Genomic DNA, 20,959 nt, shown 5'->3' with positions numbered 1-20,959 from the left:
GATCTCTCCGTGTGTGTAACTGACCGCGTTATCTCTTGTTAACCATGGTTAAAGACTTCAAGTCGAAGAACATTTGCATCATGGTAAACGTGAAATATAAAATCACATATTTTGTGCCACCTATTACACGACTCGTGTTTTCATGATAATTTAAACTTTGATTTTGAAGGAAGTGTAAGCTTTGTCCTGAAATAATACCTTGCCGGTCATGCGATAGGTCAGACCAATGGTAATCTGAGGTTGGTCATATGACATGTCAAGCAAATTTATGAGTTTCCTCATGATAAGACAGGTATTGTGACACATAACCCACTTCAGGTATGACTTTACTCCTTCCTTGATTCACACAAAGATAATAGGTCATGTGAGTGGGTGTTGACAAGTTGTGTGACACAAATACGTTCGGGTGCTGGCAGCCAAAGGTTTTTAATCAGGTGAATCTTAAGGATCCTTGTGCACGACCACTACAAAAGTATGTCATCTGCAGCTCGTTATATGTCAAGATATATGTAGAGATAACTTTCAATTTCAAGGTTGAAAACCCGGAACTGATGACTCATTCGGTATTTGTGTAACCCATTACTATTTATGCCTAGTGGTAAATGAATTATTGTTCAAAAGGGCGTGAAACCTTATTCACTTGGACCTTCTGAAAATATGTTCACTGAATGAAAAGAATTAGGGACAGACCATTTTAAATCCATAGTGTTTGTGCGTGCGTGCACGTGTTTGTGCGTGTGCGTGCGTATGTGCTCATGATTGGGCATGTGTGTACGTGTGCATTCTCCAGTATTCTCTGGATCAATCGGTTTCAGTGAAGAAATCCAATACCCCCCACCGCCCACCCACCATCCACCTACCATCAAACCACCATCCACCCACCCACACGCCCACCATCCACCCACCCGCCCACTGTCCACCCACCATCCACCCACAGACCATCAAACCACCAACCACCCGCCCACCCACCGACCATCAAACCACAACCCACCCGCCCACCATCCACCCACCATCAAACCACCATCAAACCACTAAGGATTACCAAATGGTTTGTCCCGAGTAGGTGAAATGAACTCTTTTCTGCCAAGTGGGGAAAGCCGAGCCGCAAAACCCTTGCTAAATTCTTTCACTGAGGTTCCTTGTAACAAAAGAAAATAAACGAAGGAAAAGTAGATAATATTTATGGTTAAATATAAAGGTTAGATAACCACGTTCCAAGTAGTGATAATACAGAGATAACATATGTGGTGTCGAGCTAAAATTATGTGATACAAAGCGACGGCGCCTCAACGACCCGCTGATAGGCCTTGGCAGTATTCTTCTCAAATAAAATAGAAACGTTTGATACCAATATTACTCAAAGAAAACAAATACGTGAAATATGTACATGTATATAGTATTTCCACCGCAAAATCATATCCGAGTGTCATAAAATCATATCATAAACAAATAATTCAATGACAGTATTGATCACACTGTGTCAATCTATATTTTGGCTCATGTTCACAGTCAAATGTTAAGAGTTAAGCAATACCCCAGCTACATTGACGATGCCTGTAAATACTGATCCAGGTAATCCAGTGACTGAAAGTACGAGCAACGATTCTGATCAGCGGATCCTGATTATCCGATCACTTCCTTATATTATTGCTAAAGGAGGCGTTTAACTACTTATTTAGACCCGCTGATCTTGGGTTCAAATCCCAGATTGTGCCATCATCATATCCAAGCTCGCTGAGATGAACAGTGGTTTGTTTGTTTGTTGTTTTACGCCGCACTCAGCAATATTCCAGCTGTATGACTGCGGTCTGTAAATAATCGACTCTGGAACAGACAATCCAGAGATTGCCATCATGAGGATCGATCAATGAAATTGGGATGCGATGACATTCATCAACCAAGTCAGCGAGCCTGACCACCCGATCCCCTTAGTCGCCTCTTACGACAATCATGGTCGCCTTTTACAGCAAGCATGGGTACAGTCTACGACATATATTAAGCTAACACGCCACAATAGGAACCATTCCCCAGTTTGGCAGCAGAGTTGTGATGAAGTCAGTTAACTTCCGGAATAAGGAATAAATATATATCTATATAAGGAAGTCTGTGAGTCTGTGAGGTTTGATGACTGATTAGATGAATGGCTTGTCATCAGGTGTACGAAAGAGATCCGAGGGCAACCTCATCACACGTCATCACACCTGGTCGTCGTCCTCCGTTGGGGTCGTGCTCTTCGGCTCCGTCTGGTTGTCATGGATACTGATGTGTTCCACCTTAGTGTGGTATCCCATCCGACTCAGAACAGCATATATTCTGCAATAAAGATGAGTCAATAAGTATGATTTTAAGGCCACTGTTAGCAATAATCTATTAAATTCACGGCGAACGAGCCCGATTCGCATTGGACTGAGGCAGGCATGGGAACCAGAGTAGGGAGCAAAGGCTTCAACTACTTTGCCAATAATGTGGATGGAGATGGCATGACATGTCCATCCTGACTCCAACTGATAGGGTACCATACCGAATAATATTCTTCAGAATCATACTCTTGTTCATGGGTTTCACCAAGGGTGTACCTCTTAGATCTGCATCACTTTGGGATTTCCTCCCACATTGTGCTGACACGTCAGGGTATAACTGACTGAAATGTTGCTGGTCAAACCTCACTGACGGAAACGAATTTCCATTTGAAAATAATAGTCGGTGCCTGTTCAAGTCCACAATACTTACACAATCATGATGGTGGCAACAGCTTGAAATCCTGCCACGACCAGATAGGACACACCCTTGAATATGTTTAAAGTGTACTGGTAGATTTCACTGAAGACAGGCGTCCCTACCAGACTGCAGATAATGTCAATAATGGATAGACTTCCAAATAAAGCACCTGTTGGAAGACAATGACGTCATTTACGTGAGGTGAGGTGAAATGGGGTTTAACGTCGCGTCCAAGATTATTGCCCTTATATAGCGATGTGCATGCACGTGTATGTGTGGCTGCTTGTACTAGTCCGGACTGATGTCGATTTATAGTCCTAGCGCACTGAGATACCATGCCGCAGTTTAACATGAATACCCCAGTCCGAGCCGACCAGTCCTTGTTTTAGCAACTTAATGCCGAGCGCCAGACAGGGTAACAACAAGTACCATCTTTTAACGTCTTTTGGTATGACGCGGCTGGGGATCGAAACCCGGACCTTCCGCTCTCCGGGCGGACGCTCTACCATTAGACCACAGAGGCGGTCCGTCATTTAGGCATTATTTATACACAGAAGGTTTGGGAAGAGGGGAAATATGAAATAATTTATGAAGCGGTCCAAAACTAGCTTAAATATTTCACAAGTGTTAGTTCAATGCAAAGTATATTGTCAAGTACGGTTATACAGGTTGTCGTAAGGAAACAAATGTCATAACGTTCCTAAGCGTGACATCACGTGGGAAAACTCATCAGTGTTATTCTAACATGTGATAAAACAATTTACGTGTAGCCCAGACAAGTGATCAACCAATCCAAATGATCAACCAATCTAGCCTTACCCTGGCATGTGATCAACCAATCTAGCGCCACACTGACGTGTGATCTAAATACCTAGTTTGCCCTAGCGTGTGATAAAATATCCAAGTTTTACCTTGACGGTCAGGACCGGCCATTGCTGACATGATAGACTGGATTGCGGAGATTAGAGCTACATCAAAAGATCCGACGGCTGCAACTGAAAAGTAACTAACATTTAATAAACATCCTATTATATGAGATTACTGTCAAATGTGCGCATATAGTTTTGCAATGGAAACTATACAATACACATCAGACGGAGAACTCACTCGAAGAATTTAACGAAGTTTTTCGTCAGTTCACATTCAGGAAATACAAATGTTTATTAAAAAATGTTAGTCCCTTTTCCCCTAATTTGATTTGTACTATATGTTCCCGTGTTTCTTTTAGGTGAACAGTTGACGTGCCTTTGCATGTGTTTGTAACAGGTGCCACCGGGGCAGGATACGCTCACCTTTTCGCGGACACCTGGTATCATTACTGTTTGATAGTGATTCATAAACACATGCTCATGATATAGTCGGAATCGTGCAATCGAGGACTTTGTTTTATACAGAAATTATTATTGGATATGGAAGGGGTTTTGTCGCTTTATTTCACTTTGGATCACATGCTAAAGTTTGGTCCTCAATCTATGAAAGTGCCAATTAACTCACTATTTTGTACCTCGAAGAATGTACACACAATTGTATTTAGTATGTGTACATTAATGTGTACTCTGACAGCCACACAACAACAACCTGTATCGCGGAATAAAATAGTTCCTCAAAAGGAGAGGTGACATGAGCGTATGTATGCCCAATTTGCAAGTGGATTTCTTTGTTCTTCACTATTATGAGTCGCAGCGAGGGTATTCGTGGACGAGCATGCAGTCAGACTTTCTTTCCTTATAAAAAAATAACTCGCACAAGTACACGTGACAATCACGTTCCAAAACACAGTCAATAAGAACCTTAAATATCAGATTGTACACCTGATTTTTAATAACCATGAAAATCGGTCGATCAAATAACACTTCACTTCTCAAGCTAAACCGAGTCTGTTCGAATGTTCGGGAATCTATAAGGAGTCTGGAAAGCTAGTTAAATCCAAGAAATGTGCTGCTTACCCCCGTACATCAAGAAGTTGTTGGTAGCAAATGCCTTCAGAATATTGGCTCCAACTACGGCGAGGTTGCTCCAGATGGCGATGAGCACGTCGTTGAAGCAGCACTGATACAGCTTCAGAAGAGGGATTTTTATCAGTTGAGAAAAGATGGAGGCTCCGGTCCCATAGTAACCCATCATCTCCGGACTCCAACATAAAGGCCAGGTCATCTCCCATAACGAACCGATGCTACCAGTTTTCGATGCAATTTTGTGAAAAGCCATTGCCAACAAAAGAATTGAGTACATTATTCTAGTTTTCACAGTACCTTCGGTAAAGTAAAAACCGAAAACATTTTTTATGGCTCCTAACGGAGTAAGTAACTTCCTCTCCTTCTTCTTCTGTTTCCTCAACACTGAAGACGATGGCGTCTTTTTACTTTCTGGCAGGATGACCACAACAGCCAACACTGCAAGCAGCACAATTGCGATCGAAGTCACACATGGGAGGAAATAGCCTTCAAGTTGTATGTAGTACCCAACACCAGTCGACAAGGCTGCATTGGTCAAAGTCTGTGTTATTCCCATTACAACTAAGCCAGTGGTCCGTGAACCCTCAGGGGACGTATTGTCAGCGATGTAAGCCAAGCATGCAATAGTGAATACTTCATAACTACAAATCGAGCCTATTACAGAGCCTATGAATAAAATGTAAAAGCTTAATGACCAATGAATGACGGCGGTTGTCAGGGCAAAATTGAGTAGCGTGCCAATCATTGGAATTAAAAACAACACTTTTCGACCAAAGTAATCCGAATAGGCACTAAAGAGGACCGTACTCACAAGACTAATAGGACATCCTGTGACTGTAAATCTTATGCTCCATGTCGTCTGGAGCTGTTCGGCCTTTTCTTGTAGGGAGTTTGTCCCGTTTGAACCTGAAGCGTTGAGTGATGGGTTTTCACAGTAAGATGCGTCGTAGCTCGAATTGTTGCCGTCAGAAGAACGCGACGTATTCCCAAACACTTCTTCTTCCAACCTATGGAAGAAATACTGACTCCATGCCGGACCGTGGATATGGATGGCTATATACCAGATGATAAGGATGATGTTCATAAGAATCAGGTTTACAACCTGAGTCTTGGGAGAATCCTCCTTCCTATTGGTGTCTTTGTTGAGGAACTCCTCATCCTCATTGTTCCTACTCTTCTGCCTGTTGAGGGCCCAGCCTACCCAATCATCGTCATCCATCTCCTCTTGGTCGCCTAGACTTGTCTTTGGTCTATGTCTCTGTGCAGATTTTGTGTCTTCATCGTCGTTAACAATGAGGGTTCGTCTCAAAGGTGGAGCAGACTTTGGTCTTGCATTCACCCTCACTTCAACATCAGCAATGATATGTCCTTCGAATTCAGCATCAGTGGACGCCCTGATCAAAAGGGGATCACCCTCCCCATCCTGTAGGATACCCCTTACATCAGGCCTGTTTGCAGACCCATCAAGAAGTGGCGTTCTTTCATCCATTGTTATGAAAGAAACAGTTCAAGTCAAAGAACGAAAATGTGTGCAGCTCTCACGCCAGAATCATTTTTGCTAATAGAACTATTGCAACGTATCTTGTGCAGCTAGCCCCTGGACAGTCCTCGTGAGTCATTCATGCTAAATGTCAGCATTATCTTACCCTCACCCTTATCAGTTTTATCGCTGTAATATGTGAGGTAACCAAAGGTAAAAAAAGGTATCAATGTCACCAACGTCACATGTTAGATCATCTGAGTCGAAGATAATGTAAGCACACGTAAATTGTTCTCACATATGATACATCATATTAGTTTTGTCAATTTTGGCTTCATAAATGCGTTTGTACTGATGAAAGAGTCATTGTTGAGCCGTATCACGACAGTCTGTAAATACTCCAGCCTGGACCAACGTAATTAATACTCTACAGTTGATGTAAAATAAGTTGTATTTAGGGTTTACACTTTTTAGTAAAGTACAAACTCTGGCACTCGCTGCCATTGTGTGTTAGCGATAAGGTGCCTCGCTCTGAGAGTGTGGGTTCGAATCCCGGATATATATACTCAAACGCGAAAGAAACACAAGTGGTTTTAAGCAAATAGGTAACAAACACGGAAACATAAATTGATACGAGTTTTAGGATTTAGTGAAGCCTTATGGTGTTATCAATATTTTTGGTTGCATTTTGGAAACCCCGAGTAAAAACGCAACATAAAAAAACGAATCGCAAAAACGCACCATTTCAATGAATATGTGGCTATCATGCACCCTTTTCTCGCGAAATCGTAAATGCACGAACTGTCACGAACTGTAGTGGGTATAAAACTGTGGCCGATTCTTGGACCTAACACTCCTTGGACAACAATGCCACGCCTAACTCAAATTCAGAGAAATCGGACGTTTGGAAGCTGGAGAGTCTGTCCAAGATCTTGCCCGTCATTTCAACGTTAACATAATCACAATTTACCGCCTCCTGCATCGATACAATGCTACACAGACCACAGATGACCTTACTCGGAGCGGTCGTCCTAGGGTCACCACACCTCGACAAGATCGGCAGATTACCCGTCAACACCAGCGACATCCGTTCCTAACTGCAAGTGAAAGTGCTCGACAGACCATAGGAACACATAATCGACACATTAGCTGGGACACTGTGATCCGACGTCTCCGTTCCAACAACCTCAGATGTCGCCGACCAGCACGTCGTCCTGTTCTCCAACCACGGCATCGACAAGCACGACTTCATTGGGCACAGGGTCATAGCAATTGGCGTCATCATGAGTGGAGGCGCGTCATCTTCTCTGATGAAAGTCGCTTTTGTGTCTCCCATGCAGACGGAAGAGTCAGAATTTGGCGGCGTCGAGGTGATCGTTTCGCTGACAGAAACGTTGTGGAAAGGGGTCCATGGGGTGGACCTAGCGTCATGATATGGGCAGGGATTGGACTTAATGCGAGACTTGGACCCATGTGCTTTCTGAATGTTGTTCAAGGTCGGGGACACGGCGTCACTGCTCAGCGGTATATCGACCAAGTGATCAGACCCCACGTTGTTGCATTTTTTGCGCAAAATCAACAACACATTTTCTAGCAGGACGACACTCGTCCCCATGTTGCCAGAGCTACCGTGGCCTTTCTGCAACAACACAACATCCGCGTTCTACCGTGGCCAGCCCTCAGCCCTGGTCTGAACCCCATCGAACACTTGTGGGATGAGGTTCAAAGGCGTCTGCACAATGTGCGCCCAGTCCCTACAACTGCCGATGAACTACGCACAGCTGCTCTGGATGTGTGCAGGAGGACCCCTAGGGCCTTCACAAATCGTCTGATCCACTCAATGTACAGGAGATGTGTGGCAGTGATCAATACTAATGGTGGTCACACCAGGTATTGACTGACATTTTGGGTATTGACCTGAAACTGTGTAAGCCCTTAACAATTATGTCACCTGCCTTTTAACCCATTAAACTGTCTTTAGTAAAAAAATTGTCAATCTTGCCCTATTAGTATTTCTTGTCTTTATTGTTGAAAATATATAACATGTATACTGCATACTCGACTTGCGTTTCTTTTGTGTGTGAGTATATATATATATATATATATATATATATATATATATATATATATGTGTGTGTGTGTGTATATATAAATATATATATATATATATATAAATATATAATATTATATATATATATATATATACATACGTATATTTATATATATATATATATATCATGGCAACCTTTAAATGATCAAATCATCAAACCAGGGCTTGCTAGCATGAGCTACGATTGAACGGTGTCGGGTATAAACATGCACGGTGAAAAATTGTAACCACCCGATCATCTTAATCATCAGATTACAGAATCGGACCCGGATCCCCATGGATGAGACCTTAGTGACTACAGTTGGTAATAAGATTACAATTTTGCAACAAATCACTTATGGCAAATACGTCCCGGGAGTAAGATTCTTGTGTCTCTTTTAGCAACATTCCACGAATACGTCCTGTGGACAATACTCGATTCAGAACAAGCTGTTCTTGGTGCAGAACTGTGATTAAAGATTTTGGAATGAAATAGATGAGTTAATATTAGTTAAGAAATTCGATCAAACACAGTATTTCATTTAAAACGAAAAATAATAATTACACATACCCCAGGTTAATACATATCATCAATCAAATCCATACTTATACCACAAGTCTTGTAGTTGTACCATTTAATATGTTATTGAAACAATATAAATAGTAAGATAAGATAAGATCAGATAATACAAAGAAGGAATTTTCCTTACATGAAACAGTGTTCACAGGTACATAAAATAACAGCCATACGTAACACACACACACATACGACACACTCACATACACACTCGCACTCGCACATTCACACTAACACTCACGCAGTCGCACACACACACACATTCACACACTCACATACACACACACACACTCGCACTCGCATATTCACACTTACACTCTCACACTCACGCAGTCGCACACACATTCACACACTCACATACACACTCACACACACACATTCACTCACACACACTCACTCACACACACACTCATTCACCCACACACACACATTCGCACACTCACTCACAAATACACACACTCATACACACACATTCACACATTCTCACACACATTCACTCACACAAACAATCACATACACACTCACACACACTCACATTCGCACATCACTCAAACACACTCACTCACACACACACTCAAACACTCACACACACAAACACACACACTGGGTGTTGGTTAAGGTACAATAAAACATTGCAGGGAGAATAAACCATGAGGAGCACAGCCTGCAGTGTTTTATTATAATATTATAATAGAGTCTGTTTCTTATGAGATATCAACATTATACACAGCCTCATTAAGGAGTTGATAAAACAAATTTTAATAATGATGACTCCCTGAATAGAATCCGACTCGGATATGTCGGACAAGTCCATTTTACGAACAGGTGGGTTACGTTTGGTATTTCCCGAATATTCTCACAACCCTAACGTCGATTATCTGTACCTTTTCTCCTAATAGCGATTGTCATATCTTACTCACTTTGGGATGCAATCGTCCCGCCACTGCGTTTATCTGAGTAGCTATATCTCTCTCTAGAAAATAACGTCATTCAGTATGTGACGTCATCAAGTTGCGAGCGCATATTAGAATCTCCAGAAATGACCTTAAGATAGAACAATGTTTTATCGTGAAATAAACAACGCTTCGTTCTTCATTGTTCTTTGTGATTTATCGCGTAGCTATCTTTTATATGCACATAATACTCCCCGAGGGTACATCTATCCGTGGGTTAAACACATGCCCCCAGTGGTAAATTTGCCCTACCTCTGCAAATTTACCACCGGGGGTATGAATGACCCATTGGGTAAATGCGTTGAAGAGCTTGGCGTCATTGCTAAAGATTTCCTCAGATGCGGTTGAGATCCGGCGACCTTTACAACCAAGGTATGTACAATACAGACACATGCGATGTGTGGACAAGCATTGTCATGAAGAAAATAGCGCTTGATGCTTGCAGAGTCGAGACAACGTGAGGATACCGTCATGGTAACACAACCTGTTAAGTTGTTCTGAATAAGAACCACATTTCTGTTCATCGCCCATAGGAGATTACTCCCCAACATCATAACATATCCTCCACATCTCTCGACTTCCTGTACGCAACATCCGGTATAACACTCCTTCTGCAGCCGATACATACAGATCCGCAAATATCTCCTTTGAAGAAGGAAGCTGGTTCCTCACAAAATACCACACCTTTGTAGCCACTGAACTCGATCACGTTGAGATAAAATAACGCCAACGTAGGGTCTTCTTTTCTGGATTCCCGGGAGCTCGTAAACAGTTACTGAAGTCTGCGCATCTGTGGAACCTAAACCAGGATTCTCTTTCAGATTAAATCCTCCTTGGGGCACTTATTGCATTTTCCTTGCTCAAGAAAATCTACATGACATAGTTGTCACCATTTTCCTTAATAAAAATATTACCACACAAAAAACAACGTTTTTGTATGATATATGACCACCCCAACGGGGCCTCACCCTCTACAGGCGACACACGGCAATGGGAGCGACTCTCACCCAAATCACTTTTCCTTATGTCATCTGGCAGACCAGACGTGCGTTAAGACTCAGAGAAACCTTCACCCAACTTATACGTTGAAACTTGAAGACATGGCTGACAGTGTATGTGTGGTATATTTCCCTTTTCTTCCTTGCAAAGGCGTAATTCCTCGCATTCTATGGTTTCTTAATTGTGGTAACTTGGCCGCCACGTGCACCAAGCGGGTTCCCAATAGCTCCTGCTCGGCCCCAGGTGGCCCCACAGTTACCGACTCTCTCTCTTTCTGTCGAAATGGGAGAAGGTGTCATCCAATCCCTGGGTCATGTCCACACTCAGGGAAGGCCACTTGCCTCAGTGGAAACGTTTTCCGCCACCCTTCTTCGGGATAAGGCCCACTCCGGTGCACGCTACCCGAGAGAAGGCGGACATACTTCGGGACGAGATCGTAGCACTGCTAGACAAACCTGCTATCGAGCCGGTTCCAATGGGACAGGAAAGCGAGGGCTATTACTCCACTTATTTCCTCGTCACAAAAAGAAAGACGGAGGGTTCAGACCTTTTCTCAACCTGAGAAAACTGAACAAACTCATAGAGGTACCGTCCTTCAGGATGGAGACACTGCGCTCAGTGATCTCTGCTGTAGAGTCTGGGGAATGGCTGACGTCAATAGACCTCAAAGACGCCTATCTCCATGAACCTATACACAGCGAGTTCAAGAAATACCTGTGGTTTTCTTTCGACGCGAGGTGTTATCAGTTCCGGATTCTACCCTTCAGGATCTCCCCGGCCCCGAGGGTGTTCACCAAGCTGATGTTGATTCCTGCCCAAGTGGCCAGGTCGAAAGGTCGGTTCTGTCATCCGTACCTCAACGACTGGCTGCTACGAGCACTATCTCACCATATGAGTCAGATTGCTACACAAGAGGTGTTAGACATTCTGGTATCTCTAGGGTGGATAGTCAACCTAAAGAAGTCAGATCTGAACCCTGCTCAGACCCTGGTCTTCTTAGGAGCGAATTTGAACACAGAGAGCGGGCTTGTCTCCCTCTCACAAGACCGCATTGTCAGGGTCAAGAGTGTAACTTCACTGTTCCTTCTTTCCACGAGACACACTGCTCGCACATGGCTCCAGCTACTGGGTAACATGTCGGCGACAGTGGATGTGGTTTGGCGAGCACGTTTGCGAATGAGACCCATTCAGCAGGCGTTACGTCGGTTATGGGCGAACTCGGAGGATCTCGAGAAGGTTCTCGAGACCACAGCGTGGCTCATTCCACACCTTCAGTGGTGGACTGAGGACGGGAATCTGTCCCGGGGGCTCCCCCTCGACACTGCCGTTCCGTCTCTCACAGTTCAGACAGACGCGTCACTCTCTGGCTGGGGAGGTGTTCTGAACGATCACACTGCCTCGTGACTGTGGTCCCAGCAGGAGATCGAGCTGCACATCAATGTGCTGGAACTGAGAGCGGTCACGTTGGTGTTCTAACGCTTCTTGGATCTGCTTCTTGGCCAGGTGATTCGTGTAGAAATGGACAACCAAACGGCGATGACTTACATCCGGAAGCAGGGGGGAACGGTGTCTCCGTCGCTTCTCCAAGAAACCTGTTTATCTCCCAGGGATGGAGAAGGTCCATGCAGACGCTCTGTCTCGCCGGATCCTCGCTCCTCACAAGTGGAGGCTCGACGCGGGGATATTCGGGATTATCTCCCGATTATACGGGTCGTTCCAGGTGGATCTGTTTGCGTCTGTGGTGAACCACCAGACACCAGTGTTCTGCTCCCAAGTCCCCGACCCGAGGTCGGCGGCACCGGACGCCTTACAGCTAGATTGGACGGACAGAGTTCTGTGGGCCTTCCCACCAGTTCCTCTGATTCCCAGGGTCCTTTCTCAGCTAGCCACTCAGCCTGCACGGCTTCTTGTGCTACTGGCACCTCTTTGGTCAACGCAGAGTTGGTTTCCCGTAATACTCAGGTTTCTGGCTCAGCCTCCTGTTCTATTACCTTTATGACCGGACCCCCAATCCAAGAACGGGGCACTCCACCTGAATTCCAGGATTCAGTGGGTGGCTTGGCCACTGTCCGGAATCGCCTCCAGAAGAGCGGTATTCCTGCGCAAGTTGCAGACACAATACTGGCTTCGCGGAGGGATTCAACAAACGTTCAGTATGAGGATAGATGGGCCTGCAATGCGCGGTGGTGTGTCGATAAAGGGCTTGCAGATCCCTTTTCTGCAGATCTAGTCGTGGTGTTAGAGTTCCTCCAATGACGACTTGATGCCGGCCTGGCCGCATCGACAGTCAGGGGGTACTCAACAGCCATTGTGGTCTTTCACGTCCCTATCAACAGGGCACTTCTGGGTGCGTACCCTTTAGTGCAACGCTTTTTGGCAGGCGTGGACAGGATTCGACCGCCTGTCCGGCGGATCAGTCTTCCTTGGGACTTGTCAATCGATCTTGATTGGCTGTCGTCTCTCTCCCTTCAGCTGTTTAGCTGGAAGGCGGCGTTCCTTGTGGCAGTGACGTCAGGTAGACGGGTAGGCGACATTCACGCAATGTCCGCCGATCCCGAGCTGACCGTCTTTCACCTGGACAGAGTCAGTATTCGGCTACCGGACTCTTACCGTCCCAAGGTCGCACACGCTTTCCACGTGACGGCTGCTATCGAGCTACCTGCTCTTTCACAGCCTTCCTCGTCGGGGACCTCTGCAAGACATGCTTATGTCTTGGATGTCCGCAAGATTCTCAAGGTCTATATCAGCAAGACTAAGGATATCCGTAAGGATAACCAATTATTCTGCTCTTATTGCGGTGGGAAGGCTGGCTCCCCTGCGAGCAAACAATCTATTTCGCTGTGGATTGTTTCTATTATTTGTTCGGCTTGTAGGAACAAAGGGAGGGACACCCCTGAGGGGTTGAAGGCTCATTCGGTTAGGGCAGTGGCTACGTCAAAAGCGTATGCCGCAGCTCTCCCCATTGAGGAGATCTGCTCTGTGGCTATTTGGAGCCGGCCGAGTACGTTCATCAAACATTACCAAATCGATAAACACTCTAGGGAGCGTGCTCGTTTCGGTCAGTCAGTTCTCTGCACTGGGCAGAGTTCTACATCTCTAGCCGATTGAGTCTTCGAGATTTTAGACTGTCCTCCGGTTTTCTTGGCACGTCACTCGCTCGATCCTACGGGACCCTAAAGCCTGCCTAGCTAGCAGGCGTATTGTCCCTCGTGATTGTTGTCCCCGTTATCACTTGTACAAAAGTGTGTGTGTGTGTGGGGGGGGGGGGGGGGGGAGTTTTCACTCGCTTTATGATAAACCATAAGGTGGGTTCCATTTTTTTAATTCTCTATCATCATGTTAAACGATGTGTTTACGCTTGTTGCAGACGGATGCCACTTCCTTTATTGTCTTTAGGAGTCTATCTTGATGCAATAAGTGCCCCAAGGAGGATTTAATCTGAAAGAGAATCGTACAAACCTGTAGAGGTTATGGATTCTCTGATGAAATCCTCCTTGGGGCACGTCCGCCCTCCTCCCCACATTCCGTCTGCTATGAGACATTGGAAAAGTGATTTGGGTGAGAGTCGCTCCCCTTGCCGTGTGTCGCCGGTAGAGGGTGAGGCCCCGTTGGGGTGGTCATATATCATACAAAAACGTTGTTTTTTGTGTGGTAACATTTTTATTAAGGAAAATGGTTGCAACTATGTCATGTAGATTTTCTTGAGCAAGGAAAATGCAATAAGTGCCCCAAGGAGGATTTCATCAGAGAATCCACAACCTCTACAGGTTTGTACGAATTTATTTTGCCATGTACGTTGCAGTGAGTGTCCTGTTTAGAAGGTGAAGAACCCGGGCGTAGCAACCATAGGTTGTTTTGGACATGCATGGTGGCCCGTGTCTTGGACGGTTCCTAGTAGTGCCAAGTTGTTTTTAACTTCTGAGCAAATTTCAGCCACGACAAAAGAATCTCAGTTGACTGCGCTGCGTATATCCCACCCTAAAGGTATAGCTCTCTGAGCACATGGAGATACAGAAGATAGTATGTACTAGCGTGCGTGCCATCAGCGCGCAGTGAATTCAACGCAATTAAACAGCCACCCCTGCCGGAATATGCTGTACACAGGGTTGCGTCCTTAATGCGTGTCAGAATCCTATATCCTATATATTCACCCTGATTTTAATATTCTTGGCTGTAAGCACTATACTCGTGCTCGTGGGTTTTAATGAGATTGGGTCTCAGTGCATAGCTGTGTAACATCACAATGTACCTCCCTAATGCACAATTTTGCATTGAGTTGGAGGAACTATCCAGGAATAGTTTACGTCCATTAGTTTCTCAATTGAGGGTCAGTCTGTCAAGTCAGGCAAGAAGAAACCTGCCTGGACAGCGTGAGCATCGTTCCACGGCGTACGATAACATACAATCACAAGATGCCATGTGGTTACCAAGAATAACAACAGCTAATTTTAGGACGAGCAAAAGGTACAATAAAATACTCTCCTTGAGATTACAAACCACCAAGTATCTACAGTGCACCTGACACAAACAAGCCAGATAGAAGGTAGCATCAAATCTCACACGATCTATTTAGCCAATAGAATATCTTTAAGATATGTTTCGATTGTTGCACAGATAAAATGTTGTCATTAATTGACGAAATGTGACAAAACGTTTCTTGTTGAGCATTTATTCTTTGTTTACGTAACCGTGTAAAAAATCGAATAACGTAGAACGTTGTCTTTTTTGTTTTTGTTTTTGTTTCATGTTGTTTAACGCCGCACTCAGCATTATTCCAACTATATGGCAGTATTCTGAAAATAATCGCGCGTGAACCAGACAATCTAGTGATTGATATCATGAGCATCAACCCACGCAATTGGGAAACGATGGCATGCATCAACCAAGTCAGCGAGTCTGACCAACCGCATCTTCCCGAAGCAAGAGAGTAAACTGAACTAGGCTGGTATTATGGAGTTACATTTTGGCTGGACTAACGAGTCTATGCATAGTCCAATCAAAATCGCGCACCGAAATCGAAATTCGGTTCGTAAACTGTCGTGCAGATTTCGGTCGATTGCAGGATTTGCAAAGCATGTGCATCGCCAACTCGTTGTCAGCAGATATTTTCCAAATCTTTTCATGTTTGGTGCTCACGTGATTTGATGCATTTCGCGATGTAAGACCCGTTTTATCACGATATAGAACTTGATCATCGATCAGATCGTTCTGACTGGGCGCCAACATTTTGTGTGAAGCAAACACAAGTGATACGAGAGGATGAATCTGATTGGTCCATAGGAGAGGCTTAGAAGGGACATAAGTAGTAATAGCCACTGGTGGCGCTACGATCGAGCCCAGGAATTCCAGTCTAGTTCGGCAAGGGTGGAAACTGAACTTTTAAAGTCAGTTAACTCTCATGCCTCGGGAAGATGGCCCAACCGATCCCGTTAGTCGCCTCTTACGACAAGCATAGTCTCCTTTTACGGCATCAATGGGTTTCTGAAGACCTATTCTATCCCGACATGTCATTTTGATGTGTTTCAAATAGCAGTAACTATCAGTTACTGTCGCGTGTGTAACAAGACGTCTTAATAAATATAATATATATAACAATCTAAAATAATATGGAAAGCCATCCACTTTCAAGGACTGCACCGATTTCAGTATATCGCGTTTGACTACAAACGAAAGCAACGGACAATCGCTTGGTATGCACAATAGCAGAAATTACTGCATGGATTTGTACGAAGGAGCTCTTTTGTCCCGGAATTAACTCGGCTCATCACAATCCCATCTATCTATCTCGGTCAGCATTGGGAACATCCATATTGCAGCTGGAATAAATCTCACAAGTCCACGTGACAATCACGTTCCACAAGTCGTGACCATTCAATACGATATTGCGCGATATATGATTGTATACCTAATTTCTGTTAACTTAAACATCGGCCGATCTAGGTATCTACACAGGAGGTGTGCGCTTTACACTAACAAATAATGCAGTTACACAACACTGCCATATGCAGGTAACAGAATCAACTGAGTCTGTTCGGGAATCTATAACAAGTCTGGAAAGCTAGATAAATCCAAGAAATGTGCTGCTTACCCCCGTACATCAAGAAGTTGTTGGTAGCAAATGCCTTCAGAATATTGGCTCCAACTACGGCGAGGTTGCTCCAGATGGCGATGAGCACGTCGTTGAAGCAGCACTGATACAGCTTCAGAAGAGGGATTTTAATCAGTTGAGAAAAGATGGAGGCTCCGGTCCCATAGTAACCCATCATCTCCGGACTCCAACATAAAGGCCAGGTCATCTCCCATAACGTACCGATGCTACCAGTTTTCAATGCAATTTTGTGAAAAGCCATTGCCAACAAAAGAATTGAGTACATTATTCTAGTTTTCACAGTACCTTCGGTAAAGTAAAAGCCAAAAACATTTTTTATGGCTCCTAACGGAGTAAGTAACTTCCTCTCCTTCTTCTTCTGTTTCCTCAACACTGAAGACGATGGCGTCTTTTTACTTTCTGGCAGGATGACCACAACAGCCAACACTGCTAGCAGGAGAATTGCAACCGCAGTCACACTTGGGAGGAAATAGCCTTCAAGTTGTATGTAGTACCCAACACCAGTGGACAAGGCTGCATTGGTTAAAGTCTGTGTTATTCCCATTACAACTAATCCAGTGGTCCGTGAACCCTCAGGGGGCGTGTTGTCAGCGATGTAAGCCAAGCATGCAATAGTGAATATTTCAGTACTACAAATTGATGATATTACACAGTTTATGAATAACAGATCAAGATTTAATGACCAATGAATGATGGCGGTTATCAGGGCATAATTGAGTAGAGTGCCAATCATTGGAATTAAAAACAACACTTTTCGACCAAAGTAATCGGAATAGGCACTAAAGATGACCGTACTCACTAGAGCAATAGGACATCCTGTGAATGTAAACCACATGCTCCATGTCGTCTGGAGCTGTTCGGCCTTTTCTTGTAGGGAGTTTGTCCCGTTTGAATCTGAAGCGTTGAGTGATGGGTTTTCACAGTAGGACGCGTCGTAGCTCGAATTGTTGCCGTCAGAAGAACGCGACGTATTCCCAAACACTTCTTCTTCCAACCTATGGAAGAAATACTGACTCCATGCCGGGCCGTGGATATGGATGGCTATAGACCAGATGATAAGGATGATGTTCATTAGAATCAGGTTTACAACCTGAGTCTTGGGAGAATCCTCCTTCCTATTGGTGTCTTTGTTGAGGAACTCCTCATCCTCATTGTTCCTACTCTTCTGCCTGTTGAGGGCCCAGCCTACCCAACCATCGTCATCCATCTCCTCTTGGTCGCCTAGACTTGTCTTTGGTCTATGTCTCTGTGCAGACGTTGTGTCTTCATCGTCGTTCACAATGAGGGTTCGTCTCAAAGGAGGAGCAGACTTTGGTCTTGCATTCACCCTCACTTTAACATCAGCAATGATATGTCCTTCGAATTCAGCATCAGTGGACGCCCTGATCAAAAGGGGATCACCCTCCCCATCCTGTAGGATATCCCTTACATCAGGCCTATTTGCAGACCCACTAAGAAGTGGCGTTCTTTCATCCATTCTTATGAAAGAAACAGATCAAGTCAAAGAACGAAAATATGTGCTGCTCTTAAGCAAGAATCATTATTGCTAATAGAATTATTGTGAGATGTCTTGTGCAGCTAGCCCCTGGACAATCTTCATGAGTCATTCATGCTAAATGTCAGAATTATCTTATCTGTTTTATCACTGTAATATGTACGGGTCACCGCCTTGCAAATGGTCCCTCGTTTCTATGTCACCAACGTCACATGTTAGAGCATCTGAGATAATGTAAATGAGCATAAATTGTTCTCAAATATGATACATCATATCAATTTGGTCAATGTTGGCTTCATAAACACGTCTGTGAGTCCGGGAAGTGAGTCGTTGTTGGGGTACACTACTCCGGGGCGGTCGGGTAGCCTAGTGGTTAAAGCGTTCGCTCGTCACGTTGAAGACCCGGGTTCGATTCCCGACATGGGTACAATGTGTGAAGCCCATTTCTGGTGTCCCCCGCCGGGATGTTGCTGGGATATTGCTAAAAGCGGCGTAAAACCATACTCACTCACTCACTGTAACTACTCCAGTCTTGACTCATACTATACAGTTAATGTAACATATGTTGTATTTGGGATTACACTTATTAATAAAGTACAAATGCCACTCTCTCAGAGTGTACATGTTCGGCAACAGGTAGTCTAGATCACGTACTTTGTGTACCCCTCTGACAAGTGTAAATTGGCACGACTCCCATGGCCGAAAGCTATGACCACACAATGCCATTTATAAAGGTGGTCAAATGTAACAAATGTTATATTTGGGATGACACTTTCTTTGTGACGTACAGAGTCTTGGACTTTTTCGGGCTTGAGTCGCATCCGGGATTCGAACCCACACTGCCAGTGTGAAGCACTTTATCGTGAGCACACTAAGTCAGCGAGGCCTCAAAGAATGGAAATCCAACAACTGTTGTCTAGATCACCCACTTTGTGTTCCCCTCTGGTTAGTGTAAGTTGGCACAGCTGACTGTCGATTAGGTGCCTTTTTACTCTGAAAATGTATGTTCGAATCCCGGATGGGACTGAAACCAGAAAAGTACTCGAATTTGAACTTTAATAAGAAAGTGAAACCCCAAATATAACACATGTTGTATCTGACCATTTTCTGAAAGGCATTGTCTATGCATAAAAACAGTAAATGCTTTTTCATGCCACTGTTCGTAATATTCCAGCTATGTCATTGGCAACCTGTAAATATATAAGTCATTAAACCGGTTGATAGCATGAACTTCCTTTCAAATACGCCAGGGTATGATTACGCATGGTCCTCCAATGTTACCACCCAATCCACATAATAGTGAAATTCACATTCTTAAAAACCGTACTTGTTCACCATCTTAAACGTCTTTTTACCATTTAATTTGTGATTGAAATAATAAACATTGCACATCCTGATTCCATTATAAATATAATCCCCCAAAACATGAAGGCATGTGTGGTTTTCAACAGATTCATTCTTTGACCTCGACAACCTGTGTAAGCGATACGAACAACATGCCTGTATTTGGAAAATTACAAAGTGAGACAAGTCCATTTAACGTTGACAGAGAAGTCTTGTCATTTGCCGGTTATGTGACAATCTCAAACCATGGTACTGTGTATTTCCACCGTTGACCTGGATGACTTCTAGACATGTCAGGGGGCACGGGTGGCCCACTCGTCTAAGGCGCCGCGATTCGCTGTGCAGAGTTGTGTCCCTTGGGCACGCCAGATTGTTGGTTCGAATCCCGGTTCGTCACGATTATGTTTCTAGGTTTGTCAGCACAAACGTGGGTTTCACCGAAGTAGTAACCGTCTGAGACCTGCATAACTTCGGGATTTCCTCCCACATTAAGTTGACATGCCGTGATATACTAGTAACTGGGATACTGTTAAAAGCGGCGTTAAACCCAACTCACTCACTATTCCTGAAGAGCTTGGCGTAATTGTTGCAGATTCTGTGACCCTGATTGGCGTTGATGTAAACGTAGGTCTAGCTCATCCCTAAGATACTGCATGTTGGGTTGAGATCCGGTGACCTTGACGGTCAATGCAGCATGTTGATGAACAGTACAAGGTCGTAGTACATGCGGATACGTTTTGTCATACTGAAAAATGGCGCTTTATTCTTGCAGGGTTAAGTCAGCGTGAGGACGTCATCACGGTAACGCAACCTGTTAAGTGGTTCGGGGTATGAACCAGATCTGTTTGTCGCCCATGAGACATTCCTCCCTTACATCATGCCACATCTGACGACTTCCGGTACGCAACATCCGGTATAGCGCTTATTCTGTAGCCGATACACACAGATCCGCACAGATGTCCTTCGATGATGGAAACCGGATTCGTCACTAAACCAAACCAAACCAAACACCCGTGAAGATCCTGGGTTAGAATAGTCTTCAGCAAGCCATGTTTGCCGTAAAAGGCGACTGTGCTCGTCGTAAGAGACGACTAATGGGATCGGATGGTCTGGCTCACTGACTTGGTTGATGCATGTCATCGTATCCTAAATACGTGGATCGATGCTCATGATGTCAATGACTGGATTGTCTGGTCCAGACCATTTACAGACCGCCGTCATATAGCTGGAATATTGCTGA

The 20,959-nt window shown here is 44.4% G+C and overlaps 3 protein-coding genes across 3 annotated transcripts; 1 reads left to right on the top strand and 2 right to left on the bottom strand.

The window, feature by feature from the left end:
• Positions 1–1,300: 1,300 nt before the first annotated feature.
• LOC139444116 (proton-coupled folate transporter-like) lies at positions 1,301–6,162 on the bottom strand. The gene is made up of 4 exons (XM_071225019.1): positions 4,665–6,162; positions 3,630–3,713; positions 2,731–2,887; positions 1,301–2,313 (listed from the first exon to the last, which is right to left on the bottom strand). The coding sequence occupies exons 1-4, from the start codon at positions 6,160–6,162 to the stop codon at positions 2,196–2,198; spliced, it is 1,857 nt and encodes a 618-aa protein (XP_071081120.1). The 3' UTR covers positions 1,301–2,195.
• Positions 6,163–11,053: 4,891 nt separating this feature from the next.
• LOC139443810 (uncharacterized) lies at positions 11,054–12,175 on the top strand. The gene has a single exon (XM_071224722.1). The coding sequence runs from the start codon at positions 11,054–11,056 to the stop codon at positions 12,173–12,175; it is 1,122 nt and encodes a 373-aa protein (XP_071080823.1).
• A 4,613-nt stretch (positions 12,176–16,788) lies between these two features.
• Positions 16,789–18,357, bottom strand: LOC139443808 (lysosomal proton-coupled steroid conjugate and bile acid symporter SLC46A3-like). Its single transcript, XM_071224721.1, has one exon. The coding sequence runs from the start codon at positions 18,355–18,357 to the stop codon at positions 16,789–16,791; it is 1,569 nt and encodes a 522-aa protein (XP_071080822.1).
• Between the last annotated feature and the right edge of the window lie 2,602 nt (positions 18,358–20,959).

Source organism: Haliotis cracherodii, unplaced genomic scaffold, assembly GCF_022045235.1.
Source record: "Haliotis cracherodii isolate W230 unplaced genomic scaffold, xgHalCrac1.p SCAF_5, whole genome shotgun sequence".
In the NCBI taxonomy this organism is placed as follows: domain Eukaryota; kingdom Metazoa; phylum Mollusca; class Gastropoda; order Lepetellida; family Haliotidae; genus Haliotis; species Haliotis cracherodii.
Note: the sequence above shows the minus strand (reverse complement) of the source record. Positions and strands in the feature narration are given on the sequence as shown.